Below are 18,150 nucleotides of genomic sequence, written 5' to 3' on the forward strand. Positions count from 1 at the left end.
CCCGAAAGTTGGGAAATAAAACTGGTAATCAAGTGCGGGTAACAACTAATTAACACCACCGACCACCCTTGCCCCTCCAATTAAGATTGGGAATGTTCTATATTTTTTTGTCTTCCTTGGATGTTCATGGGACAAGGTGTCCGTTTGTGGCGTGTGTGCCCTTGCTTTCTAGGTAGCGAGTTATTGCGTGAGAGAGAAATTCTCCATGTCCGGTCTATATCAAAACGCCCAAACCCCGGTCCGTCGCCCAACCTCCCGGCTCCCGATTGAAAAGACCCTCATTTGACGTCTCGATCGGGGGCCTCTTTCTCTCTTCTATCTCTACGGCACCTCTCCGTTGGGGGTGCGTTTCTTGCCTTCTCTCATTTCGCTGAGTCGTATGAGGGAGCCACCGGTATCGTAACGTAGCCTCGAATACGGGGGCTCTGCGGAGGACGGATTGACGATGGCATTGTCACTCTGACGAGCATCGCTCACCGGCCCTTCTTCATGGCCTCCTTGCGGCGCTTCTTCTCCGTGGCGCGCAGGAGTGCGGTCTTGACTTCGCCCTTTTCGAAGGAATCGAGGTCGTAGTAAACGGGGGCGATTTCCTGCAGCACGGGGTAAATGCATCAGCATTGGCTCTTTGAATTGGGTATAGGTGTGTAACACCGCACAAGGCAAGTGCCGAAAGACAGGGGGGAATGGAGATCGGATCGTCGTGGTTTTGCAGAGACGAGTATGGGGCAGTGCGAATGGAGAAGGAGCTGTTGGGTAGGATTGGGGTGCTTACCAGTAGCCACTCTGGCCTGATTCCGGTGCAGGTGCGAATGTACTGCTTGGAAGTCAGGACAAATTCGTTGTACAGGACCCATTCGTAGTCTGTCTTCAACACGGTTGAGGGGTGCATCATGACAGCCTGGTCATCCTTGATGGTGCGGTAGACCTTGCCTGACGACTCCTTCATTGCGACCTGCATGAAGAAGCCAGACAGCAGGGCGCGGCGGATGTTTGTATAGTAGTTCTTGTCCTCGAACGGCGTGGAGACGAGCTCGAGGCCGTGGGTCTCCATGATGCGCTTCAGCTGGGCGCGGACATTGTCTGCGCTGCTGAGATGACGGAAGGAGAGGAAGTGTTCGTGACACCACTTCTTGGGGTCGGAGCCGACAATATTGCCCTGGCCCTTGAAGGCGTGGTAGGCGTTGAGAAGGGTGAGATGGTCACCCTCTGGGTGGGAAAAGTGCGACTTCATCTCGTCTGCGCGCTTACGCTGAGCGGCGGGACGAACCCAGATCTGGGGGACGGAGAGTAAGGAGGTGATGGACAGAATCTCGTTGGAGCAGTAGAACTCAGGGGACGAGATGAGCATGACGGCGAGGGCAGGGTCGAGAGGGAACTCAGAGGCAAGAGAGCCGAGCGTGGTGAGCTCGCCATCATCATCGAGACAGGCCAGGTAGTTGAGCTCCTCGAGGGCGCGCATCATGGTTTCAGGGGCAGGGGGGTCCATAAGGTCGAAGTGGACAAGATCCTCGACGCCAAGCTTCTTCAGCTCGAGGACGGTGTTGGCGAGGTTGGAACGCAGAATTTCAGGGTGCGTCTGCTCGATAAGCTCCTTCTTGAATGCATTCTCGGTGTAGAGACGGAAGCACTTTCCTGGCTTGGTACGACCGGCACGACCAGCACGCTGCTGAGCGGAGGCCTTGGAGATGGGAGAGACCAGGAGGGACTCGACACGAATACGGGGGTTGTAGATCTTTTGCTTGCTGAAACCGGGGTCAACAACGTAGACGATTCCGTCGATGGTCAGCGAGGTTTCGGCGATGTTGGTCGCGACAATGACCTTGCGACCCGGCCTGCCACCCTTCTTGTAGGGCGCGGGCGCCTTGTCGAAGATCTTCTGCTGCTGGTGCGGCGGGAGAGTACCGTAAAGGGGATAGACGGCCAAGGGCCCAGCATCAATCTCCCTAATCATCTCGTCGGCCTCGAGGTTGATTTTCCTGCAGGCATCCTCGATCTCTTCCTCTCCTGTGAGGAACAACAACACATCACCCTCGCCCTCAGAAGCGTGGATCTGGAGGACCGTCCGAATGGCGGCCTCAACGTAGTCTCTCTCGGGCTCGGGAGTATAGAAGATCTCGACGGGGTGGGTACGACCGGGCACGGCGAGGAGCGGTGCATCGTTGAAGTAGCGCTGGAACTTTTGGGCATCGAGGGTGGCGGACATGACGATGATCTTGAGGTCGGGGCGGCGGGCGGCGATCTGCTTGAGCAGGGCCATGAGGATATCGGTGGCGAGGGTACGTTCGTGGGCCTCATCAAGAATGATACAGCTATAGCGGGACATCTCGTGATCGTGGATTGCCTCACGAAGAAGCATACCGTCGGTCATGTACTTGAGGATAGTCTTCGGTCCGGTCATATCCTCGAAACGGATGCTGTAACCAACCTCCTCGCCGAGGGTCACATCCATCTCGTCGGCCACACGCTGCGCGACGGACATAGCGGCAACACGACGGGGCTGGGTACAAGCGACCAGCTTGCGGTTCAGCTGGGGAAGCTCGTCGTAAACGACATATTGGGGGATCTGGGTTGTCTTTCCGGAACCTGTCTCACCAACGAAGACGAGGATCTGGGTTTCGTGGTACTTGTCGAGGAACTCTTGCCTAGGGGCTGTGTTAGTGATTGGGACATTGAGGATGCAAGTGCAACGAGGGCTGACCTTTGCTTGTGTACAGGCAGATCGCGACGAGTCTGCAGGATCTGGAAGTACTTTTGCGAATGAGGGCGTCCGGTGAAGGCGTTCGTGTCGAGGTCCTCGACCTTCTCGGCTTGCTTGGCGGTCGTGGAGCGCTGCGTGAAATCGGCAAAAGGCGAGTTGGGATCGAGGTCACCATCGCCGCCGTTCTCGTCCTTCATGTGCGCAAGGTAAGGGTTGTACTTGGGCGCTTCCTCGGAATCCTCCTTCTTGACCTTCTTCCTTGAAGCTCCGTCTCTGTCGGCACTGAGGCGCTTACCGCCCTTAGAATCGGTATCCGCCATCGTGGGTCAGATGATCGGAAATGATGGGGGTTTGCGATCGTGTTGGTGTGTCGAAGGGGGCTGCGGAGGGATGAGGTTGCGCCTGAGTTTCGACTGCGACAACAGCAACAACGACTGGACTCGAATACACAAGCAACGCAAGCGAGGCTCTCTGGGAAACTTTTTGTTGTCGCGGTAAAAATTTGGGCGGGTCTCCGGCACGGACCAATGAAAGGGTGGGATGATAAGATAAGGCAAGCTTATGCATGGAGATACAGTAAGATCCATATGACGCACTGTATGGAATACTTGGGATGTCTTGAAGGTCAAAACCAGGGTAGTACGGCTTAGAGTCTCTTGGTGATCCTTCTTTCGCATATACTCTCTAGCGGCCTGCTCTTCGACCTCTGTTCCAGGCAGTGGATCCATTTTATATTGAAATACGAAGAAGGTTGCACATCTTTCCTGTATTAAAGTGACTACTTTTCCTGTGTACTTGGTAACTTTGATGTGGAGGACGACGATAGACGACGAAGACGTAGAGAACAATAACAGCAGTAACACACAGGAAAAGTAGTCACTCTAGCAGGGACAATACGCGGTCTCATGGCATTCGCTTACATCAAAACAAAATAACATCTCCCCTCCCGAGAGGATGAGATGGCAGTCCAAGGAGACATGCATGGATGAAGTAAGTATCTTGTGTGACAGCGGGCACTGTCCCCTCTCTTGCCTTCCCCAGGGTCCAGGCTCACCGAGTCCACAAATGCAGGTGCAACCAATGGCACCTGGTCTTTGCTCACAAAATCTGGTGCATTTTTGCTTGCGGGTGGCAGCAACAGCATGACTTCCCAGATTACACATCAGAAGGTTGAGTGATCCCACGCCTGAGCCTTTGTCTCTGTTGCCCTGAGGCTCTGTCTCCTGTCTCCGTTGCCGTTCTTCTTTGGGTATTCAGACATTATAAGCATGAATTGCTGACCCTTCACTTTCACCTTTTTTTCTTGCATTTTTCTATTGAAGCAGGAGTCACTGTGATTTGTGCGCTGAGCAATTACACCATTCACAGACCGGATCAGTCAGGCGGCACAGCGAGCCCCTCAGACAGCAACGATGGACGCCAGCAGCTTTAACCAACCCACCAGACCGATCTTCAGTCTGGGCCAGCATGATTCGAACAGAGACCAGCCTCTGGACGACCTCCAGTACGGTCAGCTGATCAATGCTGGTGTAAGTCGCCCTGAAACCCTGGCTCTCACCTAAACCCCACTAACCCCTCCTCCCAGATCAGCTTCGTCACCACACCCATCACCAATAAGCATTTCCATGCCCGCGTGAAGGATCTCGTTTCTGCCCACCTGGCCAAGGCCAAGCAGGGAGCCGCTTCTCTGGCGGATGCTGTCGTGCCTCCTCTGACACCCAAGGACACCTCGTTGTTCCCCAGTCACGCCGTCACCACTTACATCGCCTATGCCAGCCCTTGGATTGACCTGGCCTCGATTGACCCCGTCATCGCCAGCGTTTCTCGACAGGTTTTGAACCTCGAGATCGCCTACGCCAACTTCTGCGGAGTCCGAAGCATCGTTATCCCCGGCCTCAGAAGGGATGCGTCCAAAAATGGCGGCAACCAGGGTGTCTCTCAGTACGCCCGGGCGGTCCAGGAGGCCATGACCATTGCGAGCCGCTTGAACTTCATCATCCACATGCCCATGTACCGCGAGCCTGGCTTGGAAGAGACTGTCGAGCTGCTGTCTACGCTCTCCTCAGAGCCCCACGGCGACGACAACAAGAACATCGATATTTACAGTGCCTGGGACTCATGGCACTCTGTTCGCAGCATCTGCGAGTACAACATGCGTCTTTTCGTTGGTAAGAAGCATCTCCCCATATTGGAGGCGCCATAATGACCAACGCATACAGCCGTCCGAGTTCCCAAAGTCCTACCCGAAAAAGAGCTTCAAAACAAGTGGTTCGCCGAGCCCCTTCACTTCTTGACCCTCGGCCCCAACGCCTTCCAGAAGAACAAGGGTGGACATCCCGCATTGCCTAAGGGCCACCAGGAGTTTATCTTCACCCTCATGCGCCTCAAGAATGCCCCTTGGCTTCTTCTCAGCGACGTCGGCCCGGATCCTGCCTCTCTCACAGCCGAGGCTCAGCTGCAAGCTGTCTCCCTGGCCAACCAGGTTCCCACAGCAGCCGACTTCCCTAGCTTGGACGAGGCGCACTCTGGCCAGCAGCCTACCGACCATGTGAAGGAGTTCCGGTCCTACGTTACCTACCTTAAGTATCTGGAGATGCAGCAGAAACCGTTGGCCTACCTCGAGCAAGCCACCCTCACAAGCTTCCAGGACTGGCTTCAATCGCCTTTGCAGCCGCTGTCCGATAATCTCGAATCAGCAACATACGAGGTCTTTGAGGGTGATCCGGTCAAGTACAACCAGTACGAGGCCGCCTGCACGGAGGCTCTGGCCGAGTGGCATCAACTTGGAAGAGCCACCTCCTCAGGCAATAATGCCGTTGTCATCGCAGTGGTGGGTTCAGGACGAGGGCCCCTGGTCACGAGAGCCCTCAGAGCCAGTGAGGCAACTGGCGTTCCTGTCCAGGTCTGGGCTGTCGAGAAGAACCCCAACGCCTATGTCTATCTTCTCCGACAGAATGAGATGATCTGGGGAGGCAAGGTGACGGTTGTCAAGACGGACATGCGCGCCTGGAAGGGGCCTCTTATCTCTGGCACCCCAGACGACAACCCCGTGTACGGCAAGGTCGACATCCTTGTTTCCGAGCTTCTCGGCTCCTTCGCCGACAACGAGCTTTCCCCCGAGTGCTTGGATGGCGTTCAACACGTTCTGGCCCCCCACGGCATCTCCATCCCAGAGTCGTACACGGCGCACATGAGCCCCATTGCGACGCCTCGCATCCACGCCGACCTGCTTACGAGGCTACCCACTGAGCCCAACGCCTTCGACACCCCCTGGGTGGTACGTCTTTTCGCGATCGACTTTGCCGCACAGCGCGTACCGGATCACCCTCGCTTCCAGCAGGCGTGGGAGTTCACTCACCCCGTCCCGGAGGCCACTCTCAAGCAAATCGAGACGCGTCGCGCCGGAGGTGTTATGGGCGGTGGAGGCGGCAGCATGGCCGGCGCCGTCGGCGCCAACGACCACAACTCGCGTTTCTGCCACCTGACCTTCGTCTGCCGCACCAGGGGTGTCATCCACGGCCTCGCCGGTTACTTTGAGTCGGTTCTCTACGCGCCCCAGACTGGATACAAGGAAAAGGTGGAGATCAGCACGCACCCAGAGCTCATCGACCGCAAGAGTAAAGATATGATCTCGTGGTTCCCTATCTTCTTCCCCATCAAGGTAAGCAGACGTTGATCTCACTGGATTTGGACGGTTAAACTAACAATTCACAGCAACCCATCTACTTTCCGGCCGATACGGAGCTGGAAGTTACGATGTGGCGGCAAACGGACGACTCCAGGGTGTGGTACGAATGGCTCATCGAGGCGTACACCTGGGTCAGCGAGACACAGCGTATCAAGGTGGCGTCATCGGATCTGTGCAGCAGTCGCAAGGTTGCTTGTCTTATGTAGTATCGAAATATCAAAAAAGGAGGCACAGAGGGCGCCGTAGCGTTGTTTTCTTTTCTCCATAGTTTGCTGCCGGGGTTTATGATTGTCCCTTTTAAGCGCAGCCGCGAGTCGGGGGGTATTCGTCTTGATGAGAACAACGATTCATGGTCGCCAGTCCTTTTGTTCCGCAAAAGCCTTTTCTTTTTCCATGACTGCTCCCATCGTGATCCGTGCCAACTCGCCCAATCGTCCTGGCTCCTCGCTTGGATGGTAGATGCTCCGCTCGTCGGTTCGTCGGCTCAACCCTCCATCTTGACGTCGCCGTTCTCGCCTTGCTTCGCGCCACGAATCCAGAGGACGTTGTTACAACTGCTCGAGTCGTTAGCGAAGCATGCCCCTGAGTGAGTGAAGAAGGTAGATGCATACCGGATCAAGACTTGGCCCAGGGCTCCAGTCATCTTCTGGTCAATGTACTCCTCGGCGCCGCTGAGCTGGATGTTCATGTAGCTGTCGATGCTGACCAGCTTGCCCTTGTACTCGGTGTCGCCCCACTTGAGTCTGATGACGACGTCCTTGTCGACGCTGCGATGGCAAAGTTAGCGAGACTGGTCTCCCGTGTCGCGATCGTGGATGGATGTGTGGTGGGAAGGGAAGCTGCGATACGCAGACGGGGGCGGGACGCACAGGTCTTGCAGCATAGGCCGCGGGTTAATCGGCACAAACTGTTTGAACAGAACGATTAGCTTTCCAAACGACCATCGATGGCATTGGCGGGACAGGGGAGGAGACGTACGCTCATGGTGGGCGGTTCGAAGGGGAGAAACGGCCCATGTAATGGTGGTGGATTGGAGGAGAAGATGGGTTTGCGCGCTTCGAGGCTGTGATCGCGAGGCTCCTAATGCTGCGGGTACCTTACCTTTACCTATCCAATCCCTGCTTCTGGCTGACTTTTCGATTTTTAGGCGGTCGAGGCACAGGCCACAGCGGTGTACTTTGTACCTGAGGTTACCTGCAGTGGGTGGGAGGTTGTCGGAAAATCATCGGTTCCACTGTAAGGTGCGCGCTCAGGGATGCAACCCAAAACCTGGGGAGTGCTAAGCTTGTTTTTATTTCCTGTCATCTCTTTCGTTCCTGTTGATCGTTTCATTGCCTAGGAAGAGTGACAACAACCCTTCCCGATTACGGCACATTGTGAAAGCTTCCGAGACCCAGGCTGCGAGTGCAACCCGACATACCTCGTCAGCCAACATCAATATCAGTCTTCAGCTGCCAAGGAGAAGCTTAAGCTCTCCCGCTCGCTACGTTGCGCCCCGAGATACCACGGCTACAAGAAGCTAGAGCTGCGTATGTCACGCAGCAGTGCAGAAAAAGTCGCCGCAGCTTCGAGATCTGGGACGTTCACTCTCCAGGTTCAGCTCGTGTGGCTCGCGGCATGCTAGCGCCAGCCGCTTCAGCCACAGGGTTCACGGATTGTCCGATTGGCGCCGACGGTGCGCGCCGTGGTATGTGACTTCCACGGGCTGCCGTCCCTAAATGTCCCGCGATGAGTCTCCGGCCAGGGCGCGAAAACGTCTCGGGGCCAAAGCTGCAATATAGGCGGTAATGCCTTTTCAGCTCGTGGCTTTTTGGAGGCGCCTGATGTATGACTGTCTCAGGAGTTGCGAGCTTGATGGATTCCATTGTTTATAAATTGCCCGAGACCCATGTTGCGAGTGCAATCAGTCGTCACAACTCCTGAATCATTTCCAGACACACTAAGAACAGTTATTGTGCATGCGATCTTCACCTTCTACAAGGATTCATCATGGGCATCTTTGACTTCCGCCTGTCTTACCAATGGCTCTTCTGGACCGCGCCTACGGGTGAGCCCCCAGCCGCACCCGAGGGTCTTACACGGTACTGGGTCGAGACACCATCTGGCAGGATAGAGGTCCTTTCCAACCAAAGCGAGACCCCGAATACCTCCAAAACGCCGATTGTCTTCGTCCACGGCGGCATGGGCAGCGCCTGGGTGTGGACCGAGTACATGCGGTATCTGGCGAAGCACGATGTTCCATGCTACGCCGTCTCCCTGCGCGGCCACGGCAATAGCTGGCACCCGTCGTACTTGAAGATGGTGTACTTCACCACCAGACAGAACCTGGCCGACGATGCCATCGCTGCCATCAGGTGGGTGCAGGAGCGGCAGGGGAGCGAGGTGTTGCTGGTGGGACACTCGAGCGGCGGCGGTCTCAGCCAGGGAATCCTATCGGCACAGCAGGCGCGTGTCAAGGGTCTTGCGCTCCTTGGTGCTGTCCCTGCCTTTGGCTCGTGAGTATTGTCGTAGGGAGTGAGGTATCCAATCGTTGACGTCTGACAGGTACGGCGTGTATGCCAACTGGGCCATGTTTGACCCGTGGTTCGCCGTCCGCATGTTGTTCCACGGCTGGCATCCCAACTCGCCGCTTTCACATCCCTTCCTGGTGAAGCAAGCTTTCTTCGGCGACCAGATGATCGAAGCCGGCGTTGCGGACTTCCAGCAACATGTAAACCGATACGAGTCTTTTCTATGGCCTACTAGCATGATGAAGCCTTTCGCCAAGGCCGCCGATATCATCAATTCGATCGGCGGCTGGGGCGCCAGCATGAGAATTCTCATTCTCACGGGCACTCAGGATAAGTTGATGACGCGGGGTGTCATGCAGAGGCTTGCCGCGGCATTCCGGCGTGCTTTTACGCAACTCGTGGGCGAAAACAAGTTGGATGCCAAGCTTGATGATGTTTACCCTACTGGAAGCGAGGGCAGTGAGGATGATGAGTGTTGTGGAGTGAAGCTAGCTTGGGTTTCTGGGGCTGGGCATCACTTACAGAACGATGTGATGTGGGAAGTTGGAGCGAAGAAGCTGCTCGACTTTTATGAGCAGCTGTAGATGAATGCGCGAAACAAAACTCTACTCAATTATTCGGTGTGCTATTCAGGTAAATAGACATGGGTAAATATAGGGACCAAAAAAGCGAGCCAGCGAGTTTTTAATTCAATATTCCGCTGAAATATCACAACTCTTAATATCTTTCAACTCCTGAAGAAGCGTTTGACGTACCCATTTTGACATGCTTGATCAGATTGAACCTTTAAGACTTCACTCTCTAGAAATGTTATCCCTTGTAAAGCTCCAAGGTCAGAGTAAGTTTCCAATATGAAACAATGAAATTCCGCATGTTCATTATCACTGGGGTGGCTTATTTGCGATGAGAGGTGTGATCTCATGCTGAACGCTCGTTCCTATAAAAATTTCGCGGGATCAACCGAGCTTCACCGAACCTCCGCCTTACAACACCCACCCCAGTGACCACCTCAAAAATGGCCACGCAAACATTTGAGACGAACGGCGTTCGCGTCGCCGTAGAAGGCTGCGTAAGGCTCACTTCTATCCATCTCAATCAAAACCCAGTCGCGCTAACCTTACTCCAGGGCCACGGCACGCTCAACGCGATTTACGCCGCCGTCGCCTCCTCCTGCGCCGCCCGCGGCTGGGACGGCGTCGACATCCTCATCATCGGCGGCGACTTCCAGGCCGCCCGCAACGCCGCCGATCTCACCGTCATGTCCGTCCCCGCAAAGTACCGCGAGCTCGGCGACTTCTGGGAGTACTACGCGGGCCGCCGCGTCGCGCCGTACCTGACCGTCTTCGCGGCCGGCAACCATGAGGCCGCGGCGCACTTGTGGGAGCTCTACTACGGCGGCTGGGCGGCGCCCAATATCTACTACCTCGGCGCGGCGAACGTGCTGCGCCTGGGCCCGCTGCGGATCGCGGCGATGAGCGGCATCTGGAAGGGCTTCGACTACCGCAAGACGCACCACGAGAGGCTGCCGATGGGCCCGGACGAGATCAAGAGCTTTTATCACGTGAGGGAGGTGGATGTGCGGAAGCTGCTGCTCGTGAGGGAGCAGGTTGACGTTGGGGTCAGCCACGACTGGCCGAGGGGGATTGAGAGGTGGGGTGATGAGAAGGCGCTATGGCGGATGAAGCCTGATTTCGAGAGGGAGTCGAAGGACGGCACATTGGGGAATGTTGCGGCGGAGTATGTTTGTGACCGGTTGAGGCCGCCTTACTGGTTTTCGGCGCATTTGCATTGCAAGTTTGCCGCGTTGAAGATCTACAAGGATGATGATGGTGCGAAGGACGCGGAGGCGAAGGGCGCGGCTGCAGAGGCCGCTCCGGTGCCTGAGCCAGCTGCGGCACCAGAGGGAAATCCGGATGAGATTGATTTGGATGGTGATGAGGATGTTGTGGACGCACCACCGATTACGCAGACGAACCCGAACGAGATTGATCTCGACGAAGACGAAGACGACGAGTCAGCCGCTGCTGCGAATGCCCCGGCCAGCAAGCCGGAGCCCGTCATCAAGAACACCGTCTCCGAAGAACTGCGCGCCCAGCTTCCCGCATCATTCGCCCGCCCCCAACCGCAGGTCAAGCGGACGCCGGGCCAACCCGTCCCGCCCACCATCACAAACAAGCAGGTCAACTTCCTCGCCCTCGACAAGTGCCTCCCCCGCCGGCACTTCCTCCAGCTCCTCGAGGCGCGCCCTCACAACGTCCTCCCCGCCGACCAGCCTGCGCCCGCCCGCCCCTTCCGTCTGCAGTACGACCCCGAGTGGCTCGCCATCACCCGCGTCTTCCACCCGACGCTGAAGATCGGGGACCCGTCGGCGCATACCCCGCAGGACCTGGGCGAGGAGCACTACGCGCCGCTCATTGATGCCGAGCGCAAGTGGGTTGAGGAAAACGTCGTCGCCAAGGGCAAGTTGGACGTTCCGCTCAACTTTGAGATCACGGCGCCGCCTCACACCGAGGGCGAGCCCGAGTCGGTGCCGCACCAGCCGTTTGAGTACACCAGCCCGCAGACGGCGGCGTTCTGCGAGCTGCTGGAGATTCAAAACATTTGGGACGCGAGCGAGGAGGAGCGCCTGGAGAGAAAGGCCAGGGGACCGCCTGCTGGGGAGTTTAGAGGACACCGAGGCGGCGGAAGAGGCTTTCACAGGGGCGGACGAGGTGGTCGAGGCGGTAGAGGTCGGGGAAGGGGCAGAGGCCGAGGTTGGCATTAGAGTACATCATCACTTTTTGTACGAAAGTCGAACACCTGGAGCAGAATCTGATGATGAAATTTGTATTATACCCAGCTACGGGAGGGCTATTGTGAAACTATGTATCCCAACAGAAAAAGCGTAGATCTCAATGGAAGAACCTGAGTCGAGCAGAGTGAGTGGAATGGATTCAATCTTCCATCTATTTTAGACGTTCAGCCCACGGAGGAGTGTAGGGAGGAACGCATATGCTAAGATGGGGTGCTGTCGCATTTGACGCAGCGAAACACGTTTTTGGTCATCACCGAAAAAGAGAAGAAAAGTTGCCTCTTCGGCATGAATTCGTCAGTATGGCGTAGCAGTGGTATCTTTTCCCCAGTGTGCCTTTGCCGTCATGCTCAAACGCCCAGAACTCCGTGATAGCAAGCCTAAATCACATGGATTGTTTCATAACAGTCATCACAAGGAGCCGGTGTTCTGTTCTGGAAGCAGTGTTAGAACCGTTGCGGCCGAGACAACCCGTGGAGGAGGCTGGGGAGGGTCTTGTCTTACTGTCCAGGCCCAGGTAGTCGGCGGCGACCAGCAGCTCGAGGCAGAGCTCGACGGGAATGTCCATGTCTGGGACGTCTTCACGCTCCCGGTAGCGGTACCAGTATTGGAAATACTCGCAGACCTTTTCGAGGACAACGCCACTGTGGGAACCCGGTGGTTAGATTCTTCCAGAACGCGGACAGAAGAAAGCGGAAGGATTGTGCTGCGTATGTATGTGTGTGGCTGGGAAACCAGCGTGGGAAGAGGAAAAAAGGAATGTTGGGTTTGTTTCAGATCAAGTGTAGTTGGCAATCAAGCAGACCAGCCGTTGCAGCAGCGGTCTGTCAGTAAGAACACAGCGAAATAAATTTGAGATCATCATATTGATGGCTTTGTGTTCCTGAGAAAGAAAGAGACTTGTAGCTTACCTGATTTCTGAAAACACGCAGCGTCCCGAGGTGGCCTCACGGAACTGGCTGCGGGGATCCAACATGCCCTTGATCGCGGGGCTGATCAGGGCAGCCTCGCGCAGCACGACAAACTCGAAGCCATCACTAGAGACCAGAGTAATGTACTTGCTTTGGGCGTCCCCGTTGGTGTCCATGGTTGCGGCGAGATTTTTGCCTCAGTCTCTGGCAGTGTAGGGCTGCTGAGAATGCTGCGTCCCTTGGCAGGTGGCACTGCTCTCGAGTGAAAGCAGATGTGTGAGGCGTTGCTCCTCTGTGTGGTGATGCAGCTCTCGCTCTCGAGGCTTTCTTGCTTCCTCAATGCTGGTGGCAAGCGGAAGCAGTGATGAAAGGTGGACGCGTTCGTTGTGGAAAAATTCACGTCGCGATTTTGAAGGAGGCGGTGGTGGGGTGGAGCTCGGGCCACCCACAGCTGCTGCCGCCCGCCGGAATGCGAATTGGCCGTTCCTCGACCGGATAAACTGATGATAGCTGAGATGTTCCGATCCAATGTTTCTGGGCGGTGCGTCAGACGACAGGGGCCAACCAAGCTTGTCAGGGATTGCAGTTGATCCGCCGCTAAACAGGCTCCACCTTTCTCAGGCGTCGGTGCAGGTCGCTGTTGGCCCGTGGGTCCCTAATCAGGCTTCTCGACGCCTGGCCGCTCGCAACCCGCCTGCCGTCATCACCCCGGCAAGAAGTGGCTGGTTGCCCCGTCGACTTGTTTACACTTGCCCTCCTTGCTCCCGTCCGCTCTCCTCAAGAACAGCACAACCCGCCCATCCACACCTCTCGCACACAAACCCACCCCCATACAATACACAATCCCGAGCTGATCAGATCAACACACCTTCTCCAACATTCCTCAATCCAAACGCCGCAACGTCCTCTAGCCCGCACCGCATGCCGAACCAGAACCGTATCTCAACGGTATCCGACTGAACTGAACGCAGCAGCACGACCGCCACATTCGAGGAAACCGAGAGGTTGGAGAAAAAGCAACTAACTATCCGTACCACACCACCGCTTTCTAATCTGTACCCGGGGAAACATCTACAGCCCAGACAACATTCGCATAAGTCACAACTTTCGTCTTCTCCCCCCTCAACAACCCCTCCCCCTCAGACGAACGACCGGCCCCTACCTACCACACACCTACACTTCATCATAATCAACAACAACGCACCCGCATCACGCAACGAGGGGCCGCGCCGCGAAACAACGTTAGTTTGTCGTCGCACAACACCCACACCATCACACATTTGAGTCTGCCGCATTATGGCGTCCTCATACCAACGCTCCTCACACCAGTACTCCTCGTCCCAGACCTTCAGCGAAAAGTACGACGACGGCCTGGGACGCCCGACCACCTCCCGCCGCAACACGCGCCTTAGGAGCAGCGACGGCACCGTCAGCACCACAATGAGCTCTTCCACAGGGCGCGAGAGCGCCGCAACCCACGTCACCGAGGGCCCTGCCTACTCCAAGAAGATTGTCGTCGTTGGCGACGGCGGCTGCGGCAAGACTTGTCTTCTCATCAGCTACAGCCAAGGCTACTTTCCAGAGGTAAGGCACCGCACAGAAAAATGCCATCCCAATTTCGTCCCATCACCGCACTTCGTCGCTGCTGGGTTCGCAACGCTATCCCTGCCCATTTGGCGCTTCGGGCAACCGAAATGAATCAAAACAATGCTGACCATGGCGACGCAGAAATACGTCCCCACCGTCTTTGAAAACTACATCACGTACCCGACGCACCCGCCGTCTGGTAAGACCGTGGAGCTGGCGCTGTGGGACACGGCCGGTCAGGAGGAGTACGACCGACTGCGACCACTTTCCTACCCGGAGACGGACCTGATATTCGTGTGTTTTGCGATTGACTGTCCCAACTCGCTAGAAAACGTCATGGACAAGGTACGCCCCTCTGATAACAATGCCCCTCCTATCGGGCGGACCCCGTTTTTCCTCCCGCTAATGCTAATTTGTTATCATCGTAGTGGTACCCTGAAGTCCTCCACTTCTGCCCATACACCCCTCTGGTCCTCGTCGGCCTCAAGTCAGACCTGCGCTTCAAGAAGACATGTATCGATATGCTCAAGACACAAGGTTTAACCCCTGTGACGACGGAGCAAGGTCGTGCCGTCGCCCGCAAGATGGGCGCCCAGTACATGGAGTGCAGTAGTAAGGAGATGACTGGTGTCGACGAGATCTTTGAGCAGGCCATCCTGACCGTTGTCGCCAACGACCGCAAAAACCTCGAGGCCCAGGCCGCCGTCTCTTCGTCACACGGTGCCCCTAGCAGCAGCGGTGGCATCCCCGGCGTCGGCCCTCTTAAGAAGAAGAAGAAGAGGAATTGCAAGATCCTCTAAGTCTTGACGACTGTAACGACAAGGCATAGGAAGGCGGAGGGCGTAATGAATGACTTTTGTTTTATCTGCATGATCTCGTCACGACCTGCTACTATTACGATCTGGAAAGCATGCGCCGCCATTAGCGAAGGGGGCGTCTCCTGTCCTGGGGGCTGGATGAACTCTAGACCGGGGACGACTTTCCCTTCACCAGGGACGTGGGATGTGTGTTTTTTTCTTTTGACTCAGGGGGAGAAGAACGGTATATAGGGGGGAACGCGGAGGGAAGGTGGTGAGACCTGAGTTGCAGACTCAATCCATACCCTTTACACACGACACAAACGGAGCGGGTACGGAGAGACCTTGATGGGTTTCTGTATCCAACAGTATTAAACCAAGTGGGAACTTTTCTATTTCCTATCTTCTTTTTTTCTTTCCTGTAGCATCGGGTTTTCTGTCTTGATAGGGCATTCCAGGGATAGGAAACATGAAATGTCAAAAGCATCAAAATTCAATGGCTTCCAAGGTTCGCAATGTGTGTGTAGTATGAAATGTGAAAAGTAGCAAAGTCTAATAATGATTCTATTATTCGTGAATTATGCACTGCTCCGTTGTGATAGTAATTTTGAGTTCGGCGATGCTATTGAGGTTGATGAGAGTTATGAGCAGCAAGACCATCGGAGAAATGGGACTGAAGGACCATATGTATAGATAGATGGGATTTTGCAACGAGGATTAAGAATTCCATGTTGGCCAACACCCCATCTGTCAATCAATCTAAAGCAAACAAACCACCACAACCTCTAGCAGATCCTTGCACATCATGTCATCTACCCAAGTTCAACTTGCCGATCTCCCTCGATCTGGTTACTGCCATTCAGGCTGCGGCAGCGATGCAGGCTCCACCACAACCACAGGCACCACGACCACAGATTGCGCCACCACCACAACTGATGGCGGCCCTTTTGCAGACGACGACAAACTATCAATAACCTCCAACAGCACCACCGCTACTACCACAAGTAATGGCTGCTTATATTCAGACAACGCCAGCTCAAAAAGAGCAACCGCCGGCACCGATACATCTAATGGCGGCCCATTTTCAGATGACCCGTTTTGTCTCATGGTGTACGTCGATGACGAGATGACGGCGTGCGAAGAGCATCTGAACGTAATCCGCCAACAGCGTGAGGTCCTGTTCCAAAATGATCATCTCACGGCGCGGTGCGCGGCGAACGTCGAGAGGGCCGAAGAGGAGCTGCGCCGTGTGGCCGCCTTCGCGAGGGAATGCAAAGTGCCCTGGGCGTACGCTTTTTTGGGGAAGACCCTCGGAGAGAACGCCAAGGCTGCCCGGAGGGAGCAAGAGGCCAAGCTGCGTGGGCTTCTATCAGGGGTGATGTACAGGTTTGAGTCCGCCAGGCTGCGGTGCGAGCTGACCAGGGGGATAGTCAGTGCCATCCGGAGGGCGCTTGAGGCGCTCAGGGAAAGGGCCAACGAGCCGTGGGCCGTCGTCTCCGAGCTGAGGGAGCGGCAGGTTGAGGTGTACCAGTACAGTGATTCCAAGATCTGTATTAAGGTGCGGCATGAGGGGGAGCCACCACGCACGGAAGTCTTGGAGGCGCATAAGCGGGGGAGAGATTTTTGGATGGAGCAGAAGGTGCTGATGAGGGACGCTCTTGAGATGGAGAAGGTATTGATGTCTACGGCGACAAAGTGTGCTGTAGCGGCTGGGGAGGTGAGGGGGTTTAAGGAGAAGGGACTTGAAGGGATGATACGGGGCGTCAAGCGTGTGGTTGATGCGATGACGAAGAGAGAGGCGAGTGAGAATGGGTGTGAGACGAGTTTATGGGGCAATCTGCGGGCTGTCAACTGGTCCAGGATGCGGTTTTGGTGATAAAGTCGGCAACGTTGCCTCCTTTGGGGCACGCATATCGCATCGAGTTGAAGAGCAAGCCGAGCATCCAGTCGATGTCGTATATCATTATCATTTCCGGTGTATGTATGGGGGTATCAATTCATGAGCTCGCCTCGCTCTTCGCATCGCCGTCGTTGCTTCCTTCGCCTTCCTTGGGCTGCTGCTCGGGTTCCTTTGCCATGACGTTCTCGAACTGCGACCACAGGGCCTCGACGGAGGAGAACTCGTTGCCGACCTGCATTGGCGAAAACATCAGCCCTTGTGCTCAATTTCTTGCAGTGTCATACGTCGCAACGATCGGAGGTGGACAGTCTTACCGTGATGACGGCCTCGAGGGAGCGGTTCAGCTTGTTGATGTTGGCGAGGACATGCTCGAAGCTCTGTTTATTTTCAGTGTCAGCTGCTATTTGTTGACATGGAAAAGGGATACTCACCATTGCGATTTCTCCAATCAGTTCCTCTCGCTGCTGCTCGAAGTAGGTCTTCTCCCGGCCGCCGGCCTGGGAGTGAGAGAATGACCGCTGGTGTGACGACATGTTTTCGTTGGTGGTGAAGCTGTCGTCGGTGTATTGCGAGTCGCGTCGGTGAAGACGGCGCGTTTGCTGCGGGATGGCGGGGTACTGTCACTGCTGGATCTGGTGGGGTGGACTGTGCGGGGTGCGAGGAGTCTTATGGGCACTGTGGGAACAACCTTCAAAATAGAGGAATATCTTAAACATCTTAATAGTCTTCTTATAGCGGCAAAGGCAGGCTGCGTAATCCCAATCAATCAGATCTCATCAGATAATGAAATCAAACCTAAAAACATTAATACCTCTCTAGAACATGTGATTTCTCTGCGTGGTCTTGCCGCAGAGGACGGAGCAAAAAGATTAAGCATCAATCAGAGTTGCGAATAGCCTCAACTAGCAAAAGATTGCGCCGAGGGGGAATCGAACCCCCGGCTCCCCGACGCTGCTGGATGGCAACGGAGAATTTTACCACTAAACCATCGGCGCTGATTGGTTGTGTTGAGGTGTTGAAGATCTTGCAAAGAGATGGCATTATATCGCGCATGCATACGGGGCTGTGGATCATCGTGGAGAGCCTAGTGATGATGGTCCCTTTCAAAGACCCTGGACAAGTTATCGAGTGACAGAGCAGTACGAGTGTCTCTAAGGGGCCACCCGACTTGAATTATCACCATGCCATCTTCTCTATAATTGTTCATGGCTAACATCAACTTGGAGGTTTGTGGCTGAGAGTGATGAGATCAGTGTCAGGGGAGAACG

The 18,150-nt window shown here is 55.5% G+C and overlaps 9 protein-coding genes across 9 annotated transcripts; 5 read left to right on the forward strand and 4 right to left on the reverse strand.

Annotated features, from left to right (window-relative positions):
• Nucleotides 1–473: 473 nt before the first annotated feature.
• Nucleotides 474–3,018, reverse strand: prp43 (putative pre-mRNA-splicing factor ATP-dependent RNA helicase prp43; the record flags this gene model as incomplete). Its single annotated transcript, XM_036634993.1, has 3 exons — nucleotides 474–590; nucleotides 773–2,642; nucleotides 2,699–3,018. 3 exons carry the CDS (start codon nucleotides 3,016–3,018, stop codon nucleotides 474–476), a joined length of 2,307 nt encoding a protein of 768 aa, XP_036500287.1.
• A 1,092-nt stretch (nucleotides 3,019–4,110) lies between these two features.
• skb1 (Protein arginine N-methyltransferase skb1) lies at nucleotides 4,111–6,592 on the forward strand (the record flags this gene model as incomplete). The annotated part of the gene is made up of 4 exons (XM_036634994.1): nucleotides 4,111–4,227; nucleotides 4,284–4,866; nucleotides 4,918–6,359; nucleotides 6,413–6,592. 4 exons carry the CDS (start codon nucleotides 4,111–4,113, stop codon nucleotides 6,590–6,592), a joined length of 2,322 nt encoding a protein of 773 aa, XP_036500288.1.
• Nucleotides 6,593–6,870: 278 nt separating this feature from the next.
• On the reverse strand, nucleotides 6,871–7,370 carry CGCS363_v003146 (putative small nuclear ribonucleoprotein F; the record flags this gene model as incomplete). The annotated part of the gene is made up of 4 exons (XM_036634995.1): nucleotides 6,871–6,940; nucleotides 6,998–7,153; nucleotides 7,256–7,293; nucleotides 7,365–7,370. 4 exons carry the CDS (start codon nucleotides 7,368–7,370, stop codon nucleotides 6,871–6,873), a joined length of 270 nt encoding a protein of 89 aa, XP_036500285.1.
• A 1,005-nt stretch (nucleotides 7,371–8,375) lies between these two features.
• On the forward strand, nucleotides 8,376–9,480 carry ESTE (Arylesterase; the record flags this gene model as incomplete). The annotated part of the gene is made up of 2 exons (XM_036634996.1): nucleotides 8,376–8,881; nucleotides 8,931–9,480. 2 exons carry the CDS (start codon nucleotides 8,376–8,378, stop codon nucleotides 9,478–9,480), a joined length of 1,056 nt encoding a protein of 351 aa, XP_036500286.1.
• Nucleotides 9,481–9,911: 431 nt separating this feature from the next.
• On the forward strand, nucleotides 9,912–11,660 carry dbr1 (Lariat debranching enzyme; the record flags this gene model as incomplete). Its single annotated transcript, XM_036634997.1, has 2 exons — nucleotides 9,912–9,965; nucleotides 10,023–11,660. The coding sequence occupies 2 exons, from the start codon at nucleotides 9,912–9,914 to the stop codon at nucleotides 11,658–11,660; spliced, it is 1,692 nt and encodes a 563-aa protein (XP_036500289.1).
• A 438-nt stretch (nucleotides 11,661–12,098) lies between these two features.
• On the reverse strand, nucleotides 12,099–12,774 carry elc1 (Elongin-C; the record flags this gene model as incomplete). Its single annotated transcript, XM_036634998.1, has 3 exons — nucleotides 12,099–12,121; nucleotides 12,192–12,331; nucleotides 12,599–12,774. 3 exons carry the CDS (start codon nucleotides 12,772–12,774, stop codon nucleotides 12,099–12,101), a joined length of 339 nt encoding a protein of 112 aa, XP_036500290.1.
• A 1,120-nt stretch (nucleotides 12,775–13,894) lies between these two features.
• rhoC (GTP-binding protein rhoC) lies at nucleotides 13,895–14,985 on the forward strand (the record flags this gene model as incomplete). The annotated part of the gene is made up of 3 exons (XM_036634999.1): nucleotides 13,895–14,182; nucleotides 14,327–14,530; nucleotides 14,614–14,985. The coding sequence occupies 3 exons, from the start codon at nucleotides 13,895–13,897 to the stop codon at nucleotides 14,983–14,985; spliced, it is 864 nt and encodes a 287-aa protein (XP_036499296.1).
• An 802-nt stretch (nucleotides 14,986–15,787) lies between these two features.
• CGCS363_v003151 (uncharacterized protein) lies at nucleotides 15,788–16,858 on the forward strand (the record flags this gene model as incomplete). The annotated part of the gene is made up of 1 exon (XM_036635000.1): nucleotides 15,788–16,858. One exon carries the CDS (start codon nucleotides 15,788–15,790, stop codon nucleotides 16,856–16,858), a length of 1,071 nt encoding a protein of 356 aa, XP_036499295.1.
• A 121-nt stretch (nucleotides 16,859–16,979) lies between these two features.
• DAD1 (DASH complex subunit DAD1) lies at nucleotides 16,980–17,415 on the reverse strand (the record flags this gene model as incomplete). Its single annotated transcript, XM_036635001.1, has 3 exons — nucleotides 16,980–17,114; nucleotides 17,197–17,259; nucleotides 17,314–17,415. The coding sequence occupies 3 exons, from the start codon at nucleotides 17,413–17,415 to the stop codon at nucleotides 16,980–16,982; spliced, it is 300 nt and encodes a 99-aa protein (XP_036499298.1).
• Between the last annotated feature and the right edge of the window lie 735 nt (nucleotides 17,416–18,150).

Source organism: Colletotrichum siamense, assembly GCF_013390195.1.
Source record: "Colletotrichum siamense strain Cg363 chromosome Unknown KSG_Cg363_contig02, whole genome shotgun sequence".
Classification (NCBI taxonomy): Eukaryota; Fungi; Ascomycota; class Sordariomycetes; order Glomerellales; family Glomerellaceae; genus Colletotrichum; species Colletotrichum siamense.